The 21878-nt window shown below is 40.7% G+C and overlaps 1 protein-coding gene and 1 pseudogene across 1 annotated transcript in view; one reads left to right on the top strand and one right to left on the bottom strand.

Moving 5' to 3' along the window:
• MANBA (mannosidase beta) overlaps positions 1-19013 on the bottom strand; it is a 120068-nt gene extending 101055 nt beyond the window's left edge. The window contains exons 1-4 of the mRNA XM_032261603.1: positions 18708-19013; positions 4482-4576; positions 1726-1831; positions 726-896 (exon numbers count right to left, since the gene is read on the bottom strand). Coding sequence (XP_032117494.1) covers positions 726-896; positions 1726-1831; positions 4482-4576; positions 18708-18884 — 549 coding nt within the window. The 5' untranslated portion in view covers positions 18885-19013. The remainder of the gene's footprint in view (positions 1-725; positions 897-1725; positions 1832-4481; positions 4577-18707) is intronic.
• Positions 13415-14644, top strand: LOC116538987 (annotated as a pseudogene).
• Positions 19014-21878: the final 2865 nt, after the last annotated feature.

Below are 21878 nucleotides of genomic sequence, written 5' to 3'. Positions count from 1 at the left end.
GGAGAGCTACTGTTTAATGGGCATAGAATTTCAGTTTTGGAAGATGAGAAAGTTCTATGGTCACTCAACAATGTAGTGGCACTACTAAACTGTATACTTAAAAATTATTAAAATAATAAATTGTATGCATAGTTTATATAATTAAAAATTTTTAAATAAAAAATAAAATAAGCATTAAAAAACCAAATATCTCATAGAATACTAATTCAATCATGTAGTAAAATAGATCTAAGTCCTTTAGACTGAAATCAGACTCAAGGAAAAATAATCACTTTTGTGGACTTTGTTATCTTTTTGTTAATATTATGAGAACATGTTAGTAAGATGCAAGAACGTATCATCAAATATACTAATATTTGCAGAAGACTTCCTAGAAACAAGAATCACTAATACATTTTCACAATCTGGTGAAAAGCTTGATAAACCTAAATGTTAAAAAATAATTTTTAAAGTTCCATTATCAGCCACATATTTTTATTTTCCTTTCTTTTTCTGTTACTTAAGTTCTGAGCTGCTTCAGGAAGAAAACTTAGAAAAAGATAAAGACTCTCCACAAAATTTCAAATAATCTTTTGGTTCTTATTTCAAATTTTCAAATCCCACTAAGGGATCAGGAAAGAGATTCCTAACTTCTGAACTGCCATGAGAGTCTTCAAATAAGCATTTCACGTGCCAGCACATCCCATCCTCAAAAATAAAACCCCACCTGTTTGAGAGACCATTACCTTCCGAACAAAGTTGACATGGCATTCGCCCTTCTGCACAAGTGGAGGGCAGTCTGGGGGTACCCGGTAGCGAGTGTGAGCTTTGCTCTGCCGTGCTGCATACAACACTGCTGACTGGAAACGCAGCTCAATGGAGTTCACGTCCCTGACCACATTGGTAATATCAAAGCTCTAAGTTAAAGGGAACAAAAAGACAAACCCATCATGTGAAAGTACTCTTGTGCGTAAAATTTTAGATAATGGCATTTTGTATGAAAGCTGCATAATATAATGCCAATCTAGGTTTAGCCTCCTTGCAAGAGGAAACACTTCTCCGAAATACTGTAGTATCACTTAGCTGCCCACTTTTAGTTAAAACTAAGCATATTTTCCTACTCAATGCAGGTTTCTAGGTTTCTTCTTCTATTTTTCCTGGCAGAATTATGGTCCTACGGAAATGGATAGAGCAAAAAATAGCTTTAGCTCTGGAATGTCTACTCTGTCTACTTACATGCGGCCTTGAACCGCCAAAGGTTTCCTAGACACTTCATGACAACCTGCCTCTCTGGTCTGACCAGCATGCATGTCTAAGCCATGAGTTATTTTTGTTTTGAAAAGTCTACCTTTGAAAGAAAAGGAAGATCAGGATATAACCTCTTAATGTAACTATTCCAGAAAGGAAATGGCATTTTATTTTAAAATCATTTGTCAACATTGCTAATAAAACTCGGCATCACTAGAGAAGGGATTGGCATATTTTGAACACTTCCTGTGTGCCAAGAACTTGCCAACATTGTATATAATCAGCTTATTAAATCTCCACACTAACCTCATGGGGTTTGTAAGGTTTCCATTATTCCACAAATGTGGCAACTGAGAAATGAAGCTAACTCATCCAGTGCTTTAATGAGCTTGTATTTGTCACATGGCCAATTATGCATTTACTTTTCTCTACTCACAAAAGCAATTAGCATAAACATACATAAATGTTTTTTTTAACCTGATGTCACTATATACTTACATATCTATTGAACATATTGTCTGTTTCCCCAATAGTGACTTTATTGAACAGGATTTTTGAAACTGTATCCACTCCCTCAAGAACCAGATTTACTTTTTGCCATTTGCTAAAAAAAAGAAAAGATTTTTAGGACAAGATGTATAAGACATTAACTTAGATAAGTCTCTTTTTTATTATTTAAGGCCTAAGAAATATTCACACAAAAATATATATTCTTAAAAGGCAGTTTCCAGTGACATTTTCAGAAGTACTGCTTTAAAACATACTTAAATTCTTTGAGTGATCCAGCTTATCTTTCTCTGTAATGTATCAATAAGTCATCATAAAACCAAGAGCACAATTCATAATTTCCACATATATTTACTTTTGCTAGTTAATAGTTCAGAAAGTTATCATGAGAACCAGTTAGGCTGGGCACAGTGGCTCACACCTGCAATACTAACACTTTGGGAGGCCTAGGCGGGCAGATCACCTGAAGTCAGGAGCTCGAGACCAGCCTGGCCAACATGGTGAAACCCTGTCTCTACTAAAATTACAAAAAACTAGCCAGGCATGGTGGCTGGCGCCTGTAATCCAAGCTAATTGGGAGGCCGAGGCAGGAGAATTGCTTGAACCCAGGAGGCAGAGGTTGCAGTGAGTGGAGACTGAGCCACTGCATGCACGAGACTCCAACTCAAAAAAAAAAAAAAAAAAAAAGAACCAAGTTAAATAATAGACACAAAATGTTCTCAGAAACCACATTCACTGACACTATGTAAGAGAACACGTTAGCAAACTATCGTCTATAAGTCAATATTATCCACCCAGCACTCTGCTAAGCCTTACAAGAAACTATAATAGTCTCTGAATTTAAGGAGTCTGCAATCTGATTGGCATTTGTTGGCTGCCTGGCAATATTGATGAACAACTACAAGTGCTATCAGAGTTTACATAAGAAAAGATTTCGAGATGGAAACAAGAACTTAATGAAAAGAAGAATAAATAAAATGTGTTATACAGTAAAATATTCAACAATAAAAAGGAATAAAGTACTGATACATGCTACAACATGGATGAACTTTGAAAATATTATTATGCTAAGTGAAAGAGGAGGTCACAAAGGCCACATATTGCATTATTTCATTTATATGAAGTATCCAGAACAAGCAAATCCAGAGAGACAGAAAGTAAATTAGTGGTTGCCTAGGACTGGGGTAAGAATTCAGAGGAGGGAGGAAGGGGAAATGGGAAATGACTGCTACTGGGTATAAGTTTTTGCTAGGGAATGAGGAAAATGTTATAAAATTGATTGTGGTGATGGTTTTGTAACTGGAAATATACTAAAAACCATTGAATTATATACTTTAAATGCCTGAATTATACAGTATGTTAATTATATATCAATAAAGTTTTGTGTTTTTTTTTTAAATAGGTAGAAATGCCTGGGTGGAGGCATTTCTACTCCACCACCCCTTATACCCTTTGCTCTTTGCAGGGACCTCTTAACCCTGCAAAGAACAAAACCAAAACAAGGAAGTGCTGACAGCATGAAATCATTAATTACCTTTAGGTAATTGATTCATATATGTAAATTGGGTTGGGGAGCTAAGGAGAATAAAGTTGGACAAATCCCAGAGGGGTGCAGGCAGTGTTACAGGGACAGACATCATTCAGCTGTATTTTCACAAACAAGTGAGTTTATACTTGATTTGCCAAGTAAAAGAGACACTTGCTATTCCTGAGCGAACACCTGTCTTGGCAAAAGTAATATTCTGGGATGATTAATCTAATGTTTCTAAATAGAAAGGATTGGAGAATAAAAGAATAAAGCAAGAATTTGATTAGGCAGCTTTGGCCTCTTTCCTGGCACCCATCTTCTAGGCAAAGATGGAAAGATGGAAATAAGATGGAAGGGACCAAACCACGAGAAATGCTAGACAAAAATTCACAAGACTCAGAACAGACTGAAGACAGGAAGATGAAGAAAAGATGTCATAAGCCAAAAGCACCTTAGGCATAGATTGGAAAATGGTATTACATTAAGAGAAATAATGAAGCTGTTAGAATATAAAGTTAGTTTTAAGGGGGAAAGTCAATTGGATATGTTGAGTTCAAGGTGAAATAGAATGATTACGAAAGTTATTCTAATTATCTGTAAAAAAAAAGCCTGGAGCACAGCATTAACTCCATGATATTGAGAACAATATTGTGGCATTTTTTCCCCTTTAAAAGACCAGTAAATAATTCTCAAAAAAATCACATAAAAGGGACAGAAGGAATTTTTCTTCATTTAGCCGTAGTGGTAGTACCTTTGGGTAACATTCTGCCTCATATGGAAATGTTTGCTTATAATAACAGAACATTGCTAAAACAATGTTAGCACTGGCTAACACTGTTAGCCAATGGCTGGTTAGCACTACATAGAGCAAATGATACATCTCTAATCCTGCTAGACAACATAATAAATATGTCCTCTAATGATTATGAAGGAGTGGGAAAGAGGAAATCTATATAAGAGAACTAACTAGGTCTAGACTCCATAATAACCACTGGAAAAATGACTCCATAAGACACAGTTTGATGACTGATGATTAGTAGCACCATCCTCATATACAAAACAAAACATAAATCTTATATTCACTTTCATAGTACAAGGCTTTTGACTTGCTTAACTCTGAGATATGTAACCTAAACAAACAAAACACAAGATTTTTGCCTAGATAGAAAAAGAAGCAAAGTTCAAATAATAATAAATATACATCCACAAACATACATACCTAATTTCAAAGGGGATTTTAAATTCTTTGCTATAGGTCCAGTTATCCAAAGAGACCCATCTGTAGTTAAGGTCATTAAATCTGTAGTAAGAATCCTGTTGATACAAGGTAAAAATTATGGTAGATAGTTAAATATGCACAAATAAATCAATAAAACAAACATAAAATAAATTATTAACAACAGCTATTAATCACCTAAAAATTAATGAACTCTTAGCCTAGTAGTACAAAGAGGTCAGAACATTAATATTGACAAATGTGAAAGGGAAACTTCCAACAAATTACCTGAAATGAAATAATTCTGAGATATACATAATACAGATTAATTATTAAAGAAAATGGATGGACACAAAGATTGGCTTCCCCTTTTAAAACCAAACACAAATCCACCATGGTATGGGCAGAGAATGAAAGGCTGAATCTGGTGTGTAGCCAGTAGTCTCTCATTGCCCTCTGGGTCTCACTCTGATTTTTGCTGTCACTGTCCCAGCCGGCCTCCAGGCGGAATACTTCTCTACTGCCCAAAAGTCAGCACAGCTCCCTTTCGCTCATTGGATTCATTTAGCATTTCTAGTTCTTTTTCACTCAGCTAAGTGAGCATGAAAAGGATCTCTACAGAGAATACCCAGGCAGCACAGGCACGCAAAACTTACTAACATCAGGTTTCTTACGTTATCCTACTTCAGGTCAGCTCACTGCCTGTTTCTGCGTGGCTAGCAAGTTAAGTAAGAATGGACATGTGCCCATGAATAAAGTTTTGCTAGACCACAGCCATGCCCTTTCCTTTACATTTTACACATGGCTGCTTTCTTGCTATAGTGGCAGAGTTGAGCAGACCTGATGGAGACCATAGGGCTCTCAAAGCCTAAAATACTTAGTATCTAGCCTTTTACTGAACATGTTTGCTAACCCCTGCCCAAGATGACTGGCCTCCTAGATATTCATAGACGTTGCTCCATCTGACTGTCTACACCCAAGTCTGCCTTTTCATAAATGCTTAGGTCTTTCTTCTCCCCCTTTTCCACTCTTTTTCCAGTATTTTTTTTTTTTTTGAGTTGGAGTTTCGCTCTTATTGCCCAGGCTGGAATACAATGGTGTGATCTCAGCTCACTGCAACTTCTGCCTTCCAGGTTCAAGCAATTATCCTGCCTCAGCCTCCCAATTAGCTGGGATTACAGGCATGCGCCACTACACCTAGCTATTTTTTGTGTGTTTTTAGTAGACATGGGGTTTCACCATGTTGGTCAGACTAGTCTCGAACTCCTGTCCTCAGGTGATCTGCCTGCCTCGGCCTCTCAAAGTGCTGGAATTACAGGCATGAGCCACCGCATCTGGCCTCTTTCCAGTCTTTATCTCCCAGAGGAGGACTCAAGACAGGAGGCAGAACAGAAACTGGCAAACAAGTCAGTTCATTTATCCATGAATAATACATAAAAATAAACTATGGAGGCAAGGAGTGCCTTCCCTTCCTTGGTCAGGGACAGGGCCAAGCATTATTTCCTTAGGGACCGTAACCCCAGGTAAAGAAGGAAAAACCAGCTCTGTCTAAATTCCACATAGGTAAGAGCCAGATGACATTAGGCTGGCAGTGGCCAGTTAGGCAGTTGCCCAGGGAAAATCTATAAGAGGCACTACAATATCACTGGGTACAGTATGTATCAAGATCAAGATAGGTATCTGCCAGAAACTGATCCTAACTGGAAGAAATATGTTGATAAGCTACTACAGTAGAAAGTGACAGATGAGAATTAAAACAATAGATAATCACCAAACTGGCCCTTAAGTTCTGGTTAATGGTAAGGTTTTGTTCTGTTAAATGCTGTGTGCCAAGCCCAGCCACTTCCTTTTCTGCTCTTCTCCCACACAGGGCTTGACCTCTCCAATGAACAAACATGCAACACATATTTACAGACACAGGTTTGAAGAGGCACCTAATTACTAGCATGACCACGTCAATCCCACAAGCCCTATTTATAACTCTACACTATGGACTTAGTCCAATACAGTTAAAAATATCTTGAAAACGAAGGTGTGAGGGCAATTCAGTCACAACACATCAACACTCTAAGCTCGAGGGTTAGCTGATGATCTGGTTGGCAGGGCACAAGTCCCCTTCCTGTCTCCCAGCTCCCTGAAGGAAGCTGCAAGTTGGTTCAAGCAGGCAATCTTCCCAGATATATTTTTTTTTGACACAAACATAATTTACAGGTTAAAAATTTTATTTTACTTTCAAGAAGCCAATCTGAAAAAGGTACATACTATATGATTTCGACTATATGACATTCTGGATGTTAAATAAAAATTATAGGAGGCTGCTGTTGACTGAGCTCCTGTAGTAGGCCCCAGCAGACCAGATCAAACCAAAACAGTCATTCATGCTAAGTACCACACTTAATCAAACTGAAACTTCAACTAAGCAGGTAGATCCCCAAACAGGCCAGTTTTTCCTGAAAACTTGAGATTCCAGTTCAACTGAGTAAGAAAGTTCTCTCTGCATTTGTTTTTTCTGAGACAGCTCTAGCTCTGCTCTGTCACCCAGGCCAAAGAGCAGTGACATGACCACGGTTCACTGCAGCCTCAACCTGCTGGATTCAAGCAATCCTCCCAGCTCAGCCTCCTGAGGAGCTGGGGCTACATGTGTACGCCACCACGCCCAGCTAATTTTTTTGTTTGTTTGTTTTAGAGATGGGGATCTTACTATGTTGCCAAGGCTGGTCTCAAAATCCTTAGCTCTAGCAATCTTGCCACCTTGGCCTCCCAAAATGCTAGGATTACAGGCATATGCCACCACACTGGCCAGTTGTCTTTGCTTTTACCCTTTTTAGAAAAGTAACCTGAAGTAATCTGATTGATTAATCAGATTTTTTTTCTACTCTTCTGTTTATTTATTCCTTACAAAACCCACTATTCTTCCACTGCCCCATGGGAGCTCTCATTATATTTTGTAGAATGAGTGCTGACAAATAAAAACCGATTTGATCTTTAACTAAATTTGTTGTAATTTTGACTTTTGACATGGAAAACACAAAACTGTGGGGATGGTGAAAGAATCAGTGGTTACCATGGGTTAAGCAGAGGAGAGGGATGAATAAACAGGGCACAGAGAATGTTTATGGCAGTGAATTTGAATAAACTTTGAAATTACTGAATTAGTCTTTACAATATTACAATAGTGAATACAAGTCATTACACATTTGTCCAAACCCACAGCATGTACAACCAAGAATGAACCCTAATGTAAAGTGTGGACTTTGAGTATTAAAGATGTGTTAATATCAGTTCATTAATTCTAACAAATGTACCACTCTGGTAGGGAGTGTGGAGAATGGGAAGCTATGCATGCAAGGAGGCAGGAGGTGTCTGAGAACTATCTGTACTTTTTGTTCAACTTTGCTGTGAACCTACAACTGCTGTGAAAAAAAATAGTCTACTAAAAATTTTTCTCTAAGAGAAAATACCAAAAAAGGTTATAGAGGTTTAAATTACATTTAAAATAACTATTCCAAATGCTAATCAACCAACTTAATTTGGTTCCAGGTTGGTCTAGCTTTATTTGATCATACTGAAATTCTGAAACCTATTTATAGCAAACAGCAGCTCAGAGTTACCTCTCATGACTAAGGACCCATGTCAGTCGCTGAGTTGTTAGGCAAACCCATGAACCCTAAAACAAATAACAGTATCATTTGTCACCCATTTACTATTTATCAGCCTGTAAATTAGGCACTCATACACTCTGATCTTCATAATAAACATGTACAGTAAATAGACGATGAAACTAAGGCTCCAAAAAGTAAAGTAGCTTTCCTGAGGTCCCACAACTAAGCAGAAGTATGAACATTGAGGAAAGAAACCAACCTAGTCTAACACCAAGGTCTGTATTCTTTGGACTATACTACAATGCCTCATGCTACATATACTTAGACGTTTATACCAGCTGATAACTGGAACAACAATAATAATAGTTAAAAGTTATTGCCTGTGACCCTCTGGGGTAGGTACTATCATCATGCCCATTTACGAACAAAGACTCTAAGGGGCATACTCAAATGGCTATTCAGTGGTGGAGGACTGATTCAGAACCAGGAAAGATGGCTCCAGGGTCCATATACTTAATCATTATCTAGTACTACCATTAACATCACAACACCATCAATAGTTACAATGTCAGTGCTACTATAAAGCAGCAACCATGAAATAAACATGCCATGTGTGTGCCTCAGCTACTTGTAATTGATACTTACCATACTTATTATATTTACTGTACATCAACAAACCATGTGTCATCAGAGCATGCAAATGACAATATCATCAGTCTCATTATCTCAGTAAGCCTCTGGACTCCATCATTATATCTGATTATAGATATGGAGACTACTTAACCAGGTATAGCTTTTCCACTCCCCAATTCTGCTTCAGACCAATGCCAGACTTTACCCCAGATACAACTACCTTGAATAGAGTTAAATGGAGAACGTTTTTTCAACTCTCTTGTTTATAGGCATTGTTTTCTTAGACACTTGGGCAAAAATAAACAAATGTTAAGAAATGTGTATCAAAAAAAACAAGCAAAATGTGGATTAAGATACATAATTATCTGGCAAACTGAGATAAAATGGCAGATAGGAGACAGGACTAATGTGCAGCTCCCACTTGGACGAACAGAACAGCATATGGAGACTCATATTGTGAACTTTTACTCCAAGAGCCACCATGGGTACATACTAGGAAAACCAAAAGAATTCAAGACCCTTTGAAACAAATGGCTTGCCGCCACAAACTCTGTGAAGCATCCAGCATGGAAGAAAGATATAGGGTGGGAGGCTAAGCCAGTCTAGTCTTTTCACATTCTTCTGTCTGCTTTTTATTCTGTCCGTGCTAGGAGCTAATTAGACTGTGCCCACCCAGATTAAGGGTAGGTCTTCCTTTCCCAGCCCACTGACTCAAATGTTAATCTCCCTTGGCAACACCCTCCACAGACACACCCAGGATCAATGCTTTGCATCCTTCAATCCAGTCAAGTTGACACTCAGTGTTAACCATCAAAAATCCACCCCTTGTCAACTTCAATCCATATACATCTTCTGAGATCATATATAATCTCCAAATAAATACAACAATGTCATAATTATGCCTAACATAATACAACTATCCTTCATACAACTGAAAACCCACCATTACCCAATCCAAATGCTATAACATAAAGTTTAACAGCACTTAAATGCTGATAAGAAGTCAATAAATTTTATGTTGCTTGGTTTTAAAAAGGAAATAAAATGAAGATATTTTCTCAGTACAAGTGTATACACCATGCACATGCTTGTTTTTAACAAAAGAAGGAGGAAATACTCATGACACTTACAGTCCTCATTTCTGCAACTGGTCACATGGTCGTAGCTGGTATTGATGACTACCTTCTTCTACTATCCATTCTGTATTCCTTTTGCCTGCAGCAACCACCTCAGCAGGTCATGGTTTTTTTCCTGGTGGAGTGACCTAAACCTTCATTCCTGAAGGGTCTGGGCCATGTGTAGTCCTGTCTAGATTAGGCTGTTGCAGTTTCCCATTGACCTTAATCACAGGGCATGGTGATACTAAGAGACACCCCAAGGGATCTCCTATATTCCATGCATACTCTTCCTTATCTCCATTGTGGAGTAGTAGATTGATTTCATCTTGATAGTCTGAGTCAGTTACCCCAGCCAACACTGTAACTCCCTTCTTAATCAAGTTGACACTCAGTATTAACCATCACAAATCTACCCCTTGTCGACTTCAATTCATACACATCTTCTGAGATCATATATAATCTCCAAATAAAGACAATAATGTCATAATTATACCCAACATAATTATGTTGACTTAAAGGTAGGAGGAGCCCAAATTGTCCAGGTGGCAATCTTAACTTCCAATTTAATGGGATTGTTGTTGTATCTTCTGGTGGTAGCATTCCTCCCTCTGGAACTAAGACTTCTAAACCAGCAGACCATAATGTTGTGGGAACAGGAAGCAAAAATTTTGCTGGTGGATCACTAGGGGTGATGGTGAGTGGTACCACTTCCACCTGCACCCCTTGATTCCTGGACCTGTGAATCCTGGCTGTGGGAGAAACAGTATCCTATATTGGACGCTGATTCAGAGCATACATGGCCTTCTGGAGAACTTTGCCCCAGCCCTGAAAAGTGCTGTCACCTAGTTGGCATTGTAATTGTGACTACAAAAGGCCATTCCATCGTTCTATCAATCCAGCTGCTTCAGGATGATGGGGAACATGGTAAGACCAGTGAATTCTATGAGCATGAGCCCACTGCTGCACTTCTTTCATGAAAAGTGATTGCCTTGGTCAGAGGCAATGCTGTATGGAATACCTTGATGGTGGATAAGGCATTCTGTAAGTCCACGGATGGCAGTCTTGGTGGAAGCATTGCATGAAAGATAGGCAAACCCATGTCCAGAGTAAGTGTCCATTCCAGTGAGAACAAACCACTGACCTCTGCTGTTTCCATGATGGAAGAGGTTCAATATAATTAACCTGCCCCCAGGTAGCTGGCTGATCACCCCGAGGAATGGTGCCATAGCAAGGGCTCAATGTCAGTCTTTGCTCTAGCAAATTGGACACTCAGCAGTGGCCATAGCCAGGTCAGCCTTGGTGAATGGAAGTCCATGTTGCTAAGTCCACATGTAACCTGCATCCCTGTCACCATGGCCACTCTGTTCATGGGCCCATTGCGCAATGACAGGAATGGCTGGGGAAAGAGGCTGAGTGGTGTTCACAGAACGGGTCATCCTATTCACTTGATTATTAAAATCCTCTTCTGCTGAGTCTACTCAGGGGAGTTTACTAAGGAGTATTAACTCACATGATCACAAAGTCCCACAATAGGCCATCTGCAAGCTGAGAAGCAAGGAAGCCAGTTAGATTCCCAAAGCTGAAGAACTTGGAGTCTGATTTTTGAGGGCAGGAAGCATCAAGCACAGGAGAAAGATATAGGCTAGGGAGCTAAGCCACTCTAGTCTTTTCACATTCTTCTGCCTGCTTTTTATTCTGGCTCTGCTGGCAGCTGATTAGGTTGTGCCCACCCAGATTAAAGGTAGGTCTGCCTTTTGCAGTCCACTGAGTCAAATGTTAATCTCCTTTGGCAACACCCTCACAGACACACCCAGGATCAATACTTTGCATCCTTCAATCCAATCAAGTTGACACTCAGTATTAACCATGCCAGTGTTTAATTCAGAAGAAGCTATGTTCTCCAAACTTCAGTTTCTCCACTGTCAAACAGGACCTTCAGCTATGATTCTTACTTCAAAGGGTACACAGGTACAAGAGATCCCCAGCTGATGAGTATGGCAACATGTTTTTTTCAGCCTTAATATTATCTTTTTCTAAAGTCCTTAAGTTAGTAAATATTGCTTCCCATCTAACACAGCTCTAAGTGAAAAAGAGTTGCAATTTAAGGAGAATCTTTATTTTCTGACCAAAGAGACTATAATTTAAAAGAGAAAACAAGACCAACCATTTCCTTGGCCCCTGCAAGTGCCACACATTATGCAAGGTTTTCAAGGATGGGAGGAGACTTGCTTTTCATAACACAGCCTACCTTTAAAACTGTTAACTCTTGGCCAGGTGAGGTGGCTTACGCCTGTAAACCCAGGACTTTGGGAGGCCGAGGTGGGTAGATCATGAGGTCAGGGGATCAAGACCAGCCTGGCTAACATGGTGAAACCCCATCTCTACTAAAACTACAAAAACTAGCCATGTGTGGTGGTGGACGCCTGTAATCCCAGCTACTTGGGAGGCTGAGGCAGGAGAATCGCTTGAACCCAGGAGGTGGAGGTTTTAGTGAGCTGAGACAGTGCCAGCCTAGGTAACAGAGTGAGACTCTGTCTCAAAAAGAAAAGTTTACCATTTATATCCTTTACTTGTTTATAAATGTCATTAAAATTAATTGACTTCTTTTTTTGAAAAAGGAAACAATGAGCTAGGTTGATAGCAGTAGAAATGATAAGGCAAGAATGGTTATAAGACACTGTAGATTGGACTTAAAAGATCCAGTACCTAACAACAGACGTCAGAAAAAAAAAAAAAATTAGGACCAAGATCCTAGGCTTAATTTACCGAGAAAACACTTATGCTTTTATTATAATAATTAGGGAGCCAGGAGCAGTGGCTCACACCTGTAATCCCGATACTTTGGGAGGCCAAGGTGGGAGAATCCCTTGAACCCATGAGTTTGAGACCAGCCTGTGCAACATAGGGAGACTCCATCTCTACAAGAAAGAAACAAATTAGCTGGGCATGGTGGCGTGTACCTGTAGTTCTAGCTACTTGAGAGGCTGAGGTGGGAGGATCACTTGAGCCCGGGAAGTTAATCCTGCAGTGAGCCATGACCATGCCAGTGCAGTTCAGCCTGGGAGACAGAGTAATAACCTATCTCAAAAAAAAAAAAAAAAAAAAAAAAAGATAATAAAACAAAATAATAAGGGATGGCATAGTGTATAGGGAAGAAACAAAATTAGCCATGAATCGATCATGTTGAAGCCAGGTGATAGATACATAAAATTTCATTTTGCTAGCATCTCTATTTTCATATTTGTTGGAAATTCACCAAAAGTTAAAAAAAAATCACATAAAAACTGCTTCTTTGCTACTTAAAGAATACAAAAGTATAATGTACACTGATGCATATCTATTATTAGAATGTACTTATGAGTGATAACCTGCAGATTGGAGACTCCTTAGACAGACTCATGGCTCCGTAGAAAGAATGACTGAGGGTGGAGGAGACCCAAGGAGAAAAAGCAGAGTCCAGGCTTTGACTGCAGCTTTCCGCCTACCTGTGCAGTCTAATTTTGAGTGGCCTCTTTGTACCCCTAAGAGACAGGAGCTCCCATTCTCTGTCTACTAACCCAAAAGTCTTGTGCGTACTCCTTGCTATGGCTCAGCTCCAAACACATTTCTACACCAATAACAAGAAATATGCCATAGATGATGTTTCCTTCTCAATTCCTGCCACCTCTGAATTTGCTGACCTTAGTAACTTCATCAACAAACTGCCAAAGAACAAAAATGAGTTCCACAAACATGTGGAGTTTGATTTCCTTATTAAGGGCCAGTTTCTACGAATGTCCTTGGTCAAACACATGGAACTAGAGAACATGTTATCAGAAGTAGTTGTGGAAATAGAATATGTGGAGAAGTACCCTTCACCCCAGCCAGAGCAACGCATGTTCCATGATGAGTGGATCTTTTCACTTAAAGGGGCAGAGGAATGGATCTTGACTGGTTCTTATGATAAGACCTCTCAGATCTGGTCCTTGGAAAGAAAGTCAATAATGACAATTGTGGAACATACGGATGTTATAAAAGATGTGGCCTGGGTGAAAATAAAGACAGTTCGTCTTGCTTATTTTTGAGTGCCTCTATGGATCAGACTATTCTCTTATGGGAGTGGAATAGAGAGAAATAAAGTGAAAGCCCTACTGTGCTGCAGAGGTCCCGCTGGAAATGTAGATTCTATAGCTGTTGATAGCTCAGGAACTAAATTTTGTAGTGGCTCATGGGATAAGATGCTAAAGATCTGGTCTATAGTCCCTATAGAAGAAAAGATGAAATAGAGGAATCCGTAAATCGACAGACACCACAGAAGAGTTGGGACTCCCGTAGTGACTCTCTCTGGTCACACGGAAGCAGTTTCCTCAGTTCTGAAGACATCTGCAGTGCATTTTAGGACCATAAAATTACAGGGTGGGATGCTGAGTCTGGCAGTCTTAAGTCAAACTTCTACAGGAAATAAACCGCTTAATGGTATTTCCCATTTTCCAGCTTTGTAAACACTTAGCATCTGGAAGCTCAAATGGGCATACCAGACTGTGGGATCCCCAAACTAAAGACCATTCTTTGGTGTCACTGTCACTAACTTCACATACAGGTTGGGTGACATTAGTAAAATGGTTTCCTACCTGTGAACAGCAACTGATTTCAGGATCTCTAGATAACATTATCAAGTTGTAGTACACACGAAGTTGTATGATCTGGCTGCTCATGAAAACAAAGTTCTGAGTATAGACTGGATAGAGACACAGAGCTACTTTTGAGTGGGAGAGCCGGAAAAATATTGTATTCCTACAAATATTCTCCTACCACTTTCCATGTGGGGGCATGAAAGTGAATGATAATTTGAACATAGAGATTATTTCTACAAATGAAATATCAGGTAGAAAATCATGAAATTACATTGATACAGATGCAGAAAGCAGCTTTTTGAAGTTTATATAATGTTTTCACCCTTCATAATAGCTAACATATAACTATCTTTTGTTTATTTTGTATTTATAATACAATAGTTTGTGTTTATAAAATAAAAAAAAGAATATCTGTGACTAGCTTGTTAATCACATGTATAACTACTGTGATGTAATCTTATGGTAGAAATTTCGCCCGGCCTCAAATTATACGGTGTGGCATAATAGCAGGCTGAGGGCTGGGTGTGGTGGCTCACACCTGTAATCCCAGCACCTTGGGAGGCCAAGGCAGGCAGATCACCTGAGATCGGGAGCTCAAGACCAGCCTGACCACCATGGCAAAACCCCGTCTCTACTAAAAATACAAAATCAGCCAGGAGTGGTGGTGCATGCCTGTAATCCTAGCTACTTGGGAGGCTGAGGCAGGAGAATTGCTTGAACCTGGGAGGCAGAGGTTTCAGTGAGCCAAGATCGTGTCATTGCACTCTAGCCTGAGTGACAAGAGCAAAACTTCATCTCAAAAAAAAAAAAAAAAAAAAAGCAGGCTGAAGGAATAACTTTTTACAGAGAACCCAAAAGTCTCTCTAAGGCACCAAAGGTTTAGATTCTGTACAGAAAATCCAAACATTCACCTATGAAATAGCCAAGACTAGCCAGAGAATCCCTTAACTAAATACAAATTTCATTTAACCAGCTCAGATAAAAAATCCTGGTATTTTCCTACACCTCCCTCTTCTCTCTCCCAATCCATCAACAAATCCAGCTGAAGAAATCCTGTTGTTTCTACATTTAAAATATGTTCTCACAACCATTCTCAGCATTTCACTGCCACCATGCTGGTCCAAGCCAGAAGCTGTCTCTTGCCCATAGACCAGCAATAGTCCCCTGGCTGGTGTCCAGGCTTCCATTCTCCTGCACTGTAGCCTTCACACAACAGAATGACCTTTAAAAAGGCAAATCTGATTATGCTACTCCAAGCTCAAAGCCCCCAATAACTTCCTATCACACGTAGAATAAAAAGCCAAAGTGTTTCCTAAGGTTCACAGCCCTTCATGATCTGCCCTAGACTTTGAACTCCTCTCCTTCCCTCTGGTTTCCAAGACTCCAGCCTGCTGACTATTCCTGAAACTTGTCAAGCTCATTCCTGCCTCAGTACCTCTCTCCTCCCCACTCTTGTCTTTTTTCCTCTTTGCTGGAAATGCACTTCTCCTTAAAAGCTACCTTTTCAAATAGGTGTCTCTGTTTAAACAGGTCTCTCTGTTTAAAAGTCACCTTATCAAAATACCTATCTTCAGTCCCTTTTTTTAAAATAGCAATGCTGGCCAGGTGCAGTGGCTCATGCCTCTAATCCCAGCACTTTGGGAGGCCAAGGCTGGCAGATCACTGGAGGTCCAAAGTTCAAGACCAGCCTGACCAATATGGAGAAACCCCATCTCTACTAAAAATACAAAAATTAGCCAGGCATAGTGGCACATGTCTGTAATCCCGGCTGCTCTGGAGGCTGAGGCAGGAGAATCGCTTGAATCCAGGAGGTGGAGGTTATGGTGAGCCAAGATTGTGCCATTGCACTCCAGCCTAGGCAACAAGAGCAAAACTCCATTTCAAAAAAAAAAAAAATTAGCAATGCTTTCCAACCAGCCTTCACTGTCTATTCCTCTAACCTGCTCAATATTTCTTCAATGCCCCACCTGCCATTACATTATTTATTAGTTTGGTATGTCTATCTCCTCCACTAGAATGTCCATTAAGAAAAGGACTTTGTTTTCTTTACCACTCAATTTCAAGTACTTAGAATAGTGCCTGCCACATCAGAGGTATGAAATAAATATGAGATAATTAACTAGGTGAATAAATAAATGAATGATTTCAAGATATGAGGTATCCAAGATATGAGGTATACCAAGATATGAGGTATAAAATAATTATGAGATAATTAACTAGGCAAATAAATAAATAAGTGAATAATTTCACCAAGATATGAGGTATGAAATAAATATGAGATAATTAATTAGGTGAATAAATAAATAAATGAATGATTTCACCAAGATATGTTTCAAGCTCTTATACAAACACAATATTTGGCCCAGTGTCTACTCTAAACTGTAGAAATTTCCTGAAGTCAACACTAAAATGGGATGCTATAATAAAGCAGGTGGGATAACAGTCTTACATTACTGAATAACAATACTGATACTGATACTGATGATGATGATTATTTTCTTTTCTTCTTTACTTTTATTTACTTATTTTTTTGAGACAGGGTGTCCCTCTGTTGCCCAGGTTGTAGTAGGGATCACTACAACCTCAACCTCCTGGGTTCAAGTGATCCTCCCACCTCAGCCTCATAGACTCTTTCTATGTTGGCCACACTGGTCTTGAACTCCTGGCCTCAAGGAATCCTCCCACTTTGGCCTCCCAAAGCACTGGAATAACCAGCTTGAGCTGACATACCAACACCCATTGGCTTAATTATTTCAGTAAAATGAGGCAAGGAGGAACCCTACAAAATAAATACAGGTATTCTCAAAGCAGATATAAGTAAAGAATCAGGGTATACTGTGGTCAGCTGTGCTCTATATCACAAGTAGTTTGTTAACTAAAAATACAGTACTTAAGTTTGGGAATGATTTACTCTAAAAATATATTTGACAATGTTCATTGTCATTTACAACAATCAACTCCTTCCTGATACACATATCGGGGAAAAAAAAAAAAAAAAACTACTAAGTACCAGATCAAAAATTTGCATAACCCTAGGTGACCACCTTGTCATGGAAACAAACTTAGAATGGTGCTCCTGAGGCGGAGGCTGCAGTGAGCCGAGATCGTGCCATTGCACTCCAGCCTGGGTAACAAGAGCGAAATTCCGTTTCAAAAAAAAAAAAAAAAAAAAGAAAGAATGGTGCTCCTGAAAGTCAACCAGAGTGCTTCAAAAACGCATGATTTTTCAAAAACAAAGTAAGTATACCATACCACATAATAGAGACCAGGCTATGGAGTTGAGACCACCTGGGTTAGAATTCCATTTCTTTCCACTTAGTTGCTGTATGATATCAGTCACCTTCCTAATTTCTCTGTGTTCCATAATTCCATATTATCCATTAAATTCAGATATGGACACTTACTATATACAGTTATTATGAGGATTGGACAATGTATGCATCCCACAAGTAGATCAATTACAAGTATATCTTCCCACAAGCAAAGACAACACGTGGGGACGCTGTACAAGAGGAAACAGCAAAAGCAGTTGGAGGGCGGAAGTCAGTTCAATTTGCAAACCAATGCGCACAGGCAGCCAAACAGGAAATGTTCCCCACAACTAATCTGTAAATTGGAGACGCTATTGGGATACACACACACACACACACACACACACACACGCACACCCTGAGAGGAAACAGCACCTTTCTTCATCATCAAGTGATTCTTTACCCATTATTAGCCGCACTAGCACTGACAAACCCAACTTTACTCCTGTAGATCATTCTCCACAACGTCTATGCTGCATCAATCCCAAATCTGACTCCCTGACGCTTAAAAGCGAAAATACAAAAACCGAGATGTTACTCGATAGAGTAACCCTTACTTAGCAAAACGCTGTTGTCCCCTGCAGTGTGCAAATAGTAGAGACAGTAATTCCCCACCTTATGCTTGTCAGTGACAGCATGCCCTTTGTATACACGCTTCAGTGGAGACCGACTGCAGTAAGTAAACTGCTAGCAGCAACACTGTTCCTCTATCTAAACTTCCGCTTTCCAGAGTTACTAATGTCCCAACACTGGTCGGCCGCTCAGTCTCCGTCTAGCCCGTACCCCAGAGCCTGGGCATTTCCCGCCCGCGGATCACAAGATGCAAAGGGGAAGTTACTGCCAAACCGACCCGAACGGCCCAGAGCTGGGGGCTGCCAGGCGGTTCCTGGGCCCCTCTCAGCACCCAAGGAAGGCGGGCTCAGGCTCGCCGCGGGCCGGCCGCACGCAGTACCTGGATCAGGCCCTGCTGGAACAAGGCGCTGTGCACGCAGCCGGGGACCGCCCCGGGCAGCTCGAGCGAGCCGTTACCATTGCAGATGCTCCAGTTTCCCCGCAAGCTGAAGCTGAGCGCCGCGGCGGTGAGGCCTGCACCGCACAGCGCGAGCAGCAGGAGCAGGTGGAGGCGCATCTTGGGGACCCGCGCCCCAGAGATCTGGAGGGATCGAAAGGCAACGCTTCAAGGGACCGGCGGGGAAGCCATTCACCCACTGGAAAGGAGCCGAGACTTTAGGTTCCCGCCCCCGCCCCGCCCCTAGGTCAGCTGAGTGTTTGTTCTCCCGGCACCGCCGCGGGTGGGAAGGGAACGAGGAGGCTGCGCTTGCTCCCGCGGGAAGCTGGGCGTCGCGGGTGCGGGAGCTGCAGCCCGCGAGAATAGCTACAGGCTGGGGGCCTTGCGGTCTGAGCCCTCCCTCAGCGTGTTTTCCCGCCGCCTCAGTACATACAACTGGAGGGGAGAACCTTGCACGGTAATTGGAACATAAAGACCCCTGGGCGCGAAGTGGCACAAAGCCTTGGGAGATCAGAGACCGACTGTATGTGGAGACCACAGCTGGAGGGGCCCCTTACTCCTTCCGAGAGCCGAAACTGGGAGACAATCCCACCACTTCCCTTCCCCCAAATTTACACAGACCCTCATCTTCCTGGGAGCGTAACACTCACCCCCGTGCAGCTCAATTCGCAGGCCTCAGAGCCTACCCTGCCCTTTAAAGAGTAACAGGTACTAGCAGTACGTCAATCACAAGGTTGTTCCGAGGGCTAACCAAGGAAATGCGACTACAGCATGCAGCATGGGGTCTGGCGCAGAGGGGACACTCGTGTTAGCTATTGTTACTAGCGGCCTACGTCCTTATATTTCATAAAGCCCCTGAGGTTCTGGAACCTGCACTAGGCGCGCAGGTGAGTTTAAAATCATCTCCACTCACTAGCTGTGGGACTTGGGCAAGCCGCAAACCTGAGTCCCATTATCCTAGAAGTTGAGAGGGAATTTTACATTGCATAAAATAGAGTGTCTCTCTCCTGTGTTGATGTTATCTGCCTTATATTTATGCTTCGGAAGCAGTCCTTGAAAAGAAATTTTCTCTCATGAAATTTGAGCTTTGTTTTGACTTACAATGGGCTTGGAATTGCCTGATTCTGCAGACACCAGACAATATCTTACTTTGCAGAGTGAGCATTATTTACAAGCCCCGTATATCTTGTCTTTAAGGACAGTGTGGATTATCCAACCCAAGCCTCTGGGTTTACAGTTGAGGGAACTGAGTTCAAAGAGATCGGGGCCAGGCGCGGTGGCTTATGCCTGTAATCCTAGCACTTCTGGGAGGCCGAGGCAGGTGGGTCACTTGAGGTCAGGAGTCCGAGGCCAGCCTGGCCAACATGGTGAAACCCGTCTCTACTAAAAATACACAAATTAACTGGGCGTGGTGGTGCACACCTGAAACCCCAGCTACTCAGGAGACTGAGGTAGGAGAGTCACCTGAACCCGGGAGGCAGAGCCGAGATCGCGCCACTGCACTCCAGCCTGGGCAACAGAGAGAGACTCATAAAAGAAAACAGCAACAAAAAGATCAGGTGACTTGCCTGTCATATAATGGCAGACAGGATTAGAAGCCTCCTTTTCAAGATCCTACTGTCAGAGCCCAATGATATTACAGGGGAAAGGCTCTCACTGCTTCAAAGCCTTTCTCATTCACCCCAGAAGCACTTTTACCTTTGATAGGAGCAAAGCTCTCAATTCAAATTATTTGCCATAATTCACGGCATTAAATGGCTAGCCATGGTCTGTGCAACACTGATAACACAAGGTTTATGGTAACAAGAGGGGCAAAAGAATTTTTTCATAACTCTCAGAGATTCCATTAAGCCAAATCACAGGAAAATTCATCCTTGATCATGCATATGGATATATTCTGTTATATTAAGAAATACTTGAGAAACATAATTTTTAGAAAAACAATAATAGAAGATTCTCATTCCTCCTTTCATTCCAGGATACAACCATAACATCATTTAGGTTACTTCACTTTGACAACAGAGAACCTCAAAGAAAAATCAAAGCCCTAATAAGTACTCTTCCTAAAATTGGAATTGGCACAGATGACGTGATGAAGTTTTAATTTTGTTATAGGATAATTTTTGTCTATGGTTTTTTGGAAAAATAAACCTTATTTAGAGATATTTGTAAAACCTCTCAACTTATGTAATTTAAAGTGATGATACCAAATACAATGTTTAAAATAGTCATGGATATATTTTATACTGTATAAACAAATTTCATTTTTATTATTTCATTTGATGCTTCCCAAAACTTAAATTATTTAGAACAAGTGATAGTTCCTTGGTTTAAAAACATTAATAATGCCGACACTGGTTAAATGATGTGTAGGGTCAGTATCCTGTCACAGCAGGCCAATGGAGGTAGTTAGGCCCTTTGCTATATGACAACACTTCCTTCATATCTAAATATATAAAATTGGTAAACTCATTAGAACACTATTGTATATACCAAGGCCAAGGACATTCCAATCCCATGATATATTACAGAAGTTATAATAAGGGAAAGAAAATGAAAGAGTAATGAGACGTGGAGGGGATATTTTCCTTTAGACTCATAGTGTCTGATGAATCCCCAGAACTGGGGATAACAGGCTGTAAGCATCCTGCCCAAAGGTTTGATGTACTTCCCTAGAGTTTGAATCCCCAAATGTTATAGGAAAGAGAGAAGGTAGTAGGAACTATGTACACTACTAGAATTTGGTGTTTCAAGGATGCATAAAGCATGACTTTCCTATAAACCACTAGGACATCACAGGAAGTAACCAGGCTTGAGCCAGTATAATGGGACTCTACTGAAGAGAGTCCAAGAAGTCAACTAGAGGACACATGGCCTAAGCCAGAAAATTATGCAGTAGAGTATTTCCTTGAAGAAGTCACCAAAGAAGAACCCACACCATCCCTCATTAGGCATTACAACCAACCTGAGAAGGAAGGGAGGCCCAGAGCATTGGAGAGAAGGGAGATGTGTAAAGCAAGAAGGGTTGTAAAAAGAGCTCACCCACCTTTATCCACTGCAGTCCACAAGCCACAGTTAATTCTGAACTAGGTGTGTGGGGGAGATAAATGTTTG

This window comes from Sapajus apella, unplaced genomic scaffold (genome assembly GCF_009761245.1).
Source record: "Sapajus apella isolate SASKATOON/1434 unplaced genomic scaffold, GSC_monkey_1.0 scaffold124, whole genome shotgun sequence".
Classification (NCBI taxonomy): Eukaryota; Metazoa; Chordata; class Mammalia; order Primates; family Cebidae; genus Sapajus; species Sapajus apella.
The sequence above is the reverse complement of the archived record's forward strand: the minus strand, read 5'-3'. Positions and strand labels throughout refer to the sequence as shown.